At 44.1% G+C, this 6,999-nt stretch overlaps 1 protein-coding gene across 1 annotated transcript; it reads right to left on the reverse strand.

Annotated features, from left to right (window-relative positions):
- Positions 1 to 208: 208 nt before the first annotated feature.
- utp25 (UTP25 small subunit processor component) lies at positions 209 to 6,799 on the reverse strand. The gene is made up of 12 exons (XM_062523310.1): positions 6,646 to 6,799; positions 6,442 to 6,481; positions 6,167 to 6,332; positions 5,744 to 6,013; positions 5,402 to 5,490; positions 4,508 to 4,900; positions 3,237 to 3,453; positions 2,825 to 3,027; positions 2,324 to 2,506; positions 2,017 to 2,126; positions 1,538 to 1,783; positions 209 to 1,135 (listed from the first exon to the last, which is right to left on the reverse strand). The coding sequence occupies exons 1-12, from the start codon at positions 6,747 to 6,749 to the stop codon at positions 880 to 882; spliced, it is 2,277 nt and encodes a 758-aa protein (XP_062379294.1). The 5' UTR covers positions 6,750 to 6,799; the 3' UTR covers positions 209 to 879.
- Positions 6,800 to 6,999: the final 200 nt, after the last annotated feature.

Raw genomic sequence — 6,999 nt, forward strand, 5'->3', positions numbered from 1 at the left:
TTTTGGTTATTTGGGAAAGACTTAAATAATGTTATGCTTCATAAAGCAACAGGAAATCTGCACAGCTAAGGTTTTCAGCACACTGTATACAGTAGCCTTTAGGTTGCTTAAATATCAATTATTGAGCCAATAACATACCAGCCATCTACAATTTACTGTGTAAACAGTGTAAACTGTGTAAAAATAAACTGTGTAAAATATCTGTGTTGACAATATCAAAACAATTTATTGACTATACATTATGTACTATACAGTACATGAAGTTGTGAAAAACACAAATGTTAACTGTGGTGTATAATGTGACACCACATTGTCTTCATCATGACGAATCTGGAGAGTCAATTTAAAAAATAATGATAAAGAGATGAGCTGCGTCACAAGTCCCGAAATATTTCCAAACTGATCTGTAGGAAAAGAAGCGCCAAATCTCCACACCCTCAAAACCCACAGCAGATGCACTTTCCGGCAATGATGGACGTAACCAACATCCTGCCCATTTAACTGCAATGGCACCATCTGCATCTTTCTCCATCACACACACAGGCACAGACATAGACACACACACACACAAACACACTCACAGTGCCACTGGCATCCGGAAAAGGTGTGACGGAGCAGACTGACTCCTCGGCAGGCTTTTCAATTTCACAGAGCCCTTCAAGTCAGACAGTCAGACTTGACAAAATGAACTCCCATTTGCGCTCCATTTAGGCCTGAGAAGGAGGACAAAAAAAACAGCTGCTTCCTTCCCGCGGCAGAGCAGAGTTTAAATCGGATCTGTGTCTATTCTAGTGGCTGCTCTTGCAATGCCTACCCCAGTCCAAACCTCTTGTCCTCTTGCATTCTCCCTCTCCCTCTCTTCTTCAGTCTCTCTCTCTCTCACGAGGCCTTGTCCTCCCCGGTGATGAAGAGGTGTACGGGCTTCTTGGACTGCAGCATCTGGGCCGCCCGCTCAGCTCCGGCGATGGCCGCCAGCTTGTGGGCGTCGTAGCGCGAATAGAGGGCCGTGCAGGTCCAGCTGGCTGCGTCCACTCCGTCGGCGCCGGCCTGTAACATGTTGCACACCTCGCTGTAGAAGTGGGGGTACGTGGGCAGCCCGTAGAAGATGAGGTGTCGGATCCCTTTGATGGTGTATCTGCAATATAATATTGACCTCTCAATTATCCTCCTGTCAAAATGCATGCAATCATTTTCATTGCATCAATTCTATTAATAACCTACATTAGCTTGTATCCTTCATTGCAAAATGAATTACATAATTTCTATCTGTCCATCATCTTTGTAGACAAAGCCTTTTCTGATCGTAGAAAAAACCCTCTTTATTTGCACTAGTCTCATAGCACACGTAATCCATGGCTAGTAATCTCATCAGGAAAAATCCTCAAATCCTGTCAGAGAATTCGAAATGTGACAGAAGTCAGCACAGCCTGTGTTCAACACTGAGCTACTACACAAGAGCATCACTTCCCCCAACATGTTCAGGAAGGGGTGACATTTTATGGTACAAGACGACCTCCGTTCTATGCTCTGTGCTCACCTCTTGTAGAAGTGGAAGCGCTCGCTGAAGAGGAGGAACTGGATGTTGCCCCTCTGGAAGTAGTGGCGTGCCCGGGACACTTCGGAGCGCTGCGAGTACTCGGAGATGCTGGTGAAGTTGGTCTCCTCCTTCTTCAGGTAGTTGCGTAAGCGCACAAAGTCAAAGTATGAGGGCACGTAGATGAAGGTGTGGGACATGACCGAGTCTCTGTACTGGGGCAACACTTTGTCCACGAAAAACTGAAACCTGTCAAAAGAAAGCAGTCAGTTTAATGGTAGCATGGATCCATGTATAAACATCTCTAATAATTATTATCTTTTTATCAATTGTTGTCACAGAGCAATAAAAAAAGAACACTTGAAACACTTGCAAACCTAAACCTGAAGCAGATGCTTTCACAGTAAGTAACAAAAACCGCTGTGATCAACAGCACCCTCTAGTGTCCATTATGCTGCATTTTGATTTCCCATGAAACGCACCTCGCATCCTGGTCCATGAAGCTGTCTGCACTGAATAACTGGAAGACGTGCGGCAACTGGACAAGCACCTGGCAGATTGAGCCTGTTTTGGGCAGGTTTTTGGTGGCAACCTTACAAGGACAGACATAAAAAAAGAAAATACTAGAAAATGTAGATAGAAAAAGAATGCAATGTTTTTGAAATACAGCACGGCTCGGTTTGTCACACTGTTTGCCATTTACAAAGCCAGGTCTTTGCAGGAGTTTTTTTTTTTTTTTTAAAGCACACAAACAGGAAAGCAATAGCACATGAGCACAGCTGTCCTCACCTGGCCTCGGTAGTTGAAGCAGTGCTTGGTCAGAATGTTGTTTATCTGAGGCTCCTGGATGGAGCTGAAGACCAGGGTCTGCCGATAGTGCTTGGCCCAGCTGTTCAGGTTCCACATGCGCACTCGAGAGAAGTCCACTCCATGGGCATCCAGCGGCTGCAGGTTCAGGTGCTTCATGACATGCTGACGAATAAAACAAAACTGATCAGACAGCCATTCAACATGAACAAGTTTGTTAATTCCATCATAACTGCATGTGAAAGTCATGATTTCGATTCCCCTGGAGGAAGGCATTACAATGGACTGTACATACTTGAACACTAGCCTTTAACCAACGATAATAAAGTTGCCCTTAAGACCTGCAGCATGTGCCAGCACTATTGAAACACATTTCATATCAAGTTCAACAGGCTCAAGCTCCTCAATGGGCTGTTCTGACTGTAACGTCACGCAGGCTCAGTAGCAGCTCCAGCAGGGCACTGTGTCTTAGCCGGGTCTTACCAGCACGTGCTCCCAGTTCTGCATGAGCAGGACGTCGGCCTGGTCCAGCACCAGCACCTCGATGGAGGACAGGAAGTCAAAGTCGCGCTTCTTCTCGCCCTCCACGCCCAGCAGCGTGCGCAGGCCCAGCGGCGAGGCGACGATGATGTCGGACGAGTAGAAGGGGGAGAAGAGACGGATGCTGCGCTTCAATATCGACACACCTGCAGCACCACAAACACAGGACAGGGCGGGCCACTTACAAGGGGTGGACAAATACATTGCAAGTACACTACAAGAACTACAAGCAAAAATAATTCTCCACGTTGACTAATTCACTACAAGTACACTACAAGAACTACAAGCAAATCATTCTCCACTTGGAATATTTTTTGAGACATTGGTGGTCAATAGCAAATGAGTGGTCACTCACCTATCCTGAAATGGTCATCCACGTTGCCAGAGAAGATGGCGTGGTAGTCGTCAGGTCGGATGAGGTTGGACGGCCGGTCCTCGGGATCCTCGCTGAACTCGTCCTTGAACCTCTTCTTGTTGCTCACGTCCATCTTCTTCTCTTTGGGCTCCAGGAGGTGGATGAAGGTCTGGATCACCTGCAGGGCGCCGTCTCGGAAGGGCGCCACAATCAGCACCTGGCAGCCAAGAGCAACATGAGTACATGGGAATCCAACAGTAAGGAGGTTCAACTTATCCAAACCAGTCAGTGCATTTTTGAAATCCCACATATTACAGTTTGTCTCAGTCACTTTGGTACAATTCTCGAATTATCCTCAACATTTACAAAATGTCTCATTACATTTCTCAAAACAATACGTACAAATAGCAAAGCACCATGGATCACCTGCAAAAGCCAGTCTCTTGTTAAAACTCCTTAGCTCTTCCCTCAAAAGTAAATATCTGTGTCAATGAACATGTCAGTGGCATCAGAATGACAAGTCCTTGAGTCATTGTGTACGGATTAGACAGTCAAATTGCTGTCATGGTGTCAATATAACAGTGTACTGTACTCTGGAGGGATGTTCTGATGTAAACTATGGCTAACATTTTGATTACAATTATTGTAAATTGTAGGTTAAACCTTAGTGTAAGTTTGGGTAAGTGGGGGTTTGATTGCAAGAGACTGAAAAAGAGACTGAACAAGATTCACATTTACAGTTTTACTATTTTTTTTTCTGTGTTTTTCATTGCGATAAGAAAGGAAAAGACAACACTGCATAGCACAAAGCAAAGATTCTAGAGCGGAGCTCTGTTCTAGAATCTTTGGTACAAAGAAAAAAAAGTAGAAATGTGACCATAGGACAATCTCCTTATAGGGAAAACTGTACATGCAGTGCTGTAGGAATCACAGTGCAGTCTTCCTACTGTACACCTCCTGTCTTTTGGGCCACAAATTCTCATATGACAAACTTGTTCAACCATTTTGCATGTAAAGACTTATGCTATGAACCAATGCCTAAATGTTGTGGGGGTTCAGACAATTCAGCAGAGAATTGTACAAAATAATTTGCATGGATGTACCAACATATTTGCAACTTGTCCAGAGAAATGAGAAACACACAATGACATGAAGATTGAGCAGATAGTTTTGAAAATTTCAATTCTGATCTGAGAAATGTACGTACCAAAGCGACTGAGAAAAAACTTAAGACATTATCTTCAGATATTTAAGGGATATATGACTGTTACCTTTGGTCTGGTGAGGCCTTGGTCTCTGGCATCGTCCTCCACAATCTTGCCGTCTTTGAGCTGGGCGTTGTGTGTCAGCACGTTGGAGTTGGCCTTCAGCACGTGGTTGAGGACATGCAGGCAGTAGGCGCTCCTCACCTCCTTGGCATCAGTCAGAGGCGAGCACTCAGGGACGTACACATCCCTGTAGGTCCCCATGAGACCCAGCAGCTCCCTCTGCAGGTCACTCAGCTCCTGCTGCGGGGCACCCTGCGGCTGAAGGGCTTGGTTCAGGGAGGCCCAGTTGGCCTGAAGGGCCTTGTGGAGAGGGGGCATGCCCACGCTGGATGCTTGCCCTGGGGCTGGAAACCTCTCCAGGCAAGAGGTGCTGAGTAGGTTGCCCAGTCTGGGCCACTGTATGGAGGAATGGGATATGTTTACACATGAAATAGGATATATTTAAAAAATGTGAGGATTTTGTTTTTTGAACTCTACAAAGTCAGGCGAGAGTAACACATTTCATTTAATTTGAAAGACATACAGTATGTTTGAAGACATTAAGACATTCTTCATTTTGACAAGAGAATTTCTGTAATTTGACCTGCTGATAAAAAAAAACAAAAATAAAAATAAAGAAAATAATAATAATAAAAATCTCTGCCAAACTTAAAACTGTTTAATTATCCACAAAGAAGTTTTATCTAAAACACTAAAATCTTTAAAATATGAATGAAAGGTCCCTAGATTTGAGAATCCGTCTTGAGTTAGCCAGGTCAGTTGAGCACAGCCGACTAAATAAGGCCTGTATCCAGATCGAACACCATTCTCTGAGATCCCATTAATCTGTGCATGTCTGTTAAGAGGCATATGGCTCAATCACAATCAGGTCAGACTATTCCAGAGCTTGAGGCTTACCTTGACCTGGGTCTTAGTTCTTCTACCATCTGCAATCAACTTCACCTCCTCTTCACTAAGTTCTGTATCCACGTGTTTCAAGAAAGGGTCTAGCAGGAAAGTGGAAAAAAAAGAATAAAAAAAAAAAAACATAATCACATCATTAAGTCCTCATTCCATATCAGGCTCCCACATCAGTATATTGCTGATATGACAAATACTTCTATTGGATGATATGGAATCTGGAATATTATCTCTTACTTAAATAGCAGAATTGATTTCCCTACATTAATGTGCATAAAACTCACATAATGAATGCAACATATTAACAAAGTGTGTAAGTAAGTGCGAGTCATCCCTCACCTTCCTCCCCTTGAGTGGTACTGTCGTCTGCTTCATCTGGATCTCCCTCGGCTGGGATGTTGCTCTCCAGACAGAACTGAGTCTCGTGCTTCTTGTCTGTGAATTCATCTCCTGGCTGGCCTACCTCAGTGTCATCGTCCTCATCCAATGCTCCACCAGCTTTGACTGCTACTTCATCCTCCTTATGAACCGGACCAGTATCCTTCTCCTCCTGATCTACTTCTTCTTCTTCTTCCACACCATCTTCCTCAGATTCAAGTTCACTTCCCTCTGCAAGTGATTATCATAGGTTGTGCATCATAGACTGTGCAGGAAGAAACTACTTTTCAAAACAAACCAGGTGAGGAAAGGATTGCGTAGGCCATAGGCATAGTATATGACAGCTCTAGCCATACGAGCAGAGCCCGTCAGGTCATACTTTACCTTCTTCAATTATTTCTTCCTCCTCTTCATCGCTCTCGTCCTCCTCGCTGTCAGTCTCCGGCTGCATCAACGTGCCCAGTAGTTTCTGATAGGCTGAAGGCTGCTCATCCGGCTCGAGATCATCATCATCGCTTTCATGGACATTCTTTCGCGGTGGACTGTCACGCTGAAGTAACAGGAAAAACAGTGAGGTAACCAAAATAATATCATCTTGGGTAGCAGGTCATCAGCAAAATGTAATGATTAATTCAGTTCAAACACGGATGGTTACTCACCAGATGTACAACCTGTGTCCTCTCGGTCTTGTCACTAACACTGAGAGAATTAAAGAGAAAAATAATTAGTACTCGAACCAGATTTTATGTGATAAGTATTAGCTTGCTTGCTTACTAGCTGTACAACTCTCTTACTAGCGGCGTGGCTCATTTGTACACCAGCGGAGCAACAACATCTTCCAATAACCTTGTTCTGTAACTTACTTGTCGTGGAAGGGATGTTCTTCGCCAAACTCCTTCAAGTGTTTTTTCTGCTTCTTCGATAATTTGCTAATAGTGTCGTTTTGTCTATTCTGTCTCTTCCCCATGTTGTTGACACGCTTGCCAGCCAACCCACGTGTTCTAGTGAGCTCTCTGGTTTTTCCAAAATTGCATCCAGAAGATACGCATGTGCTGCCACCTTTTAGATCGGAGTATGCATGACAGGTAAATTAGAGCACCCTCTTGCGCATGTACAGAGTACTAGACTAATTGGATAATATAAAGACAAGTGAAGGGCATGTCGTTTGTGGCATTTGAAAACACTTCACACGATTCCCATCGCAATAAAAGAAATAT

Source organism: Sardina pilchardus, chromosome 20 (genome assembly GCF_963854185.1).
Source record: "Sardina pilchardus chromosome 20, fSarPil1.1, whole genome shotgun sequence".
Classification (NCBI taxonomy): Eukaryota; Metazoa; Chordata; class Actinopteri; order Clupeiformes; family Clupeidae; genus Sardina; species Sardina pilchardus.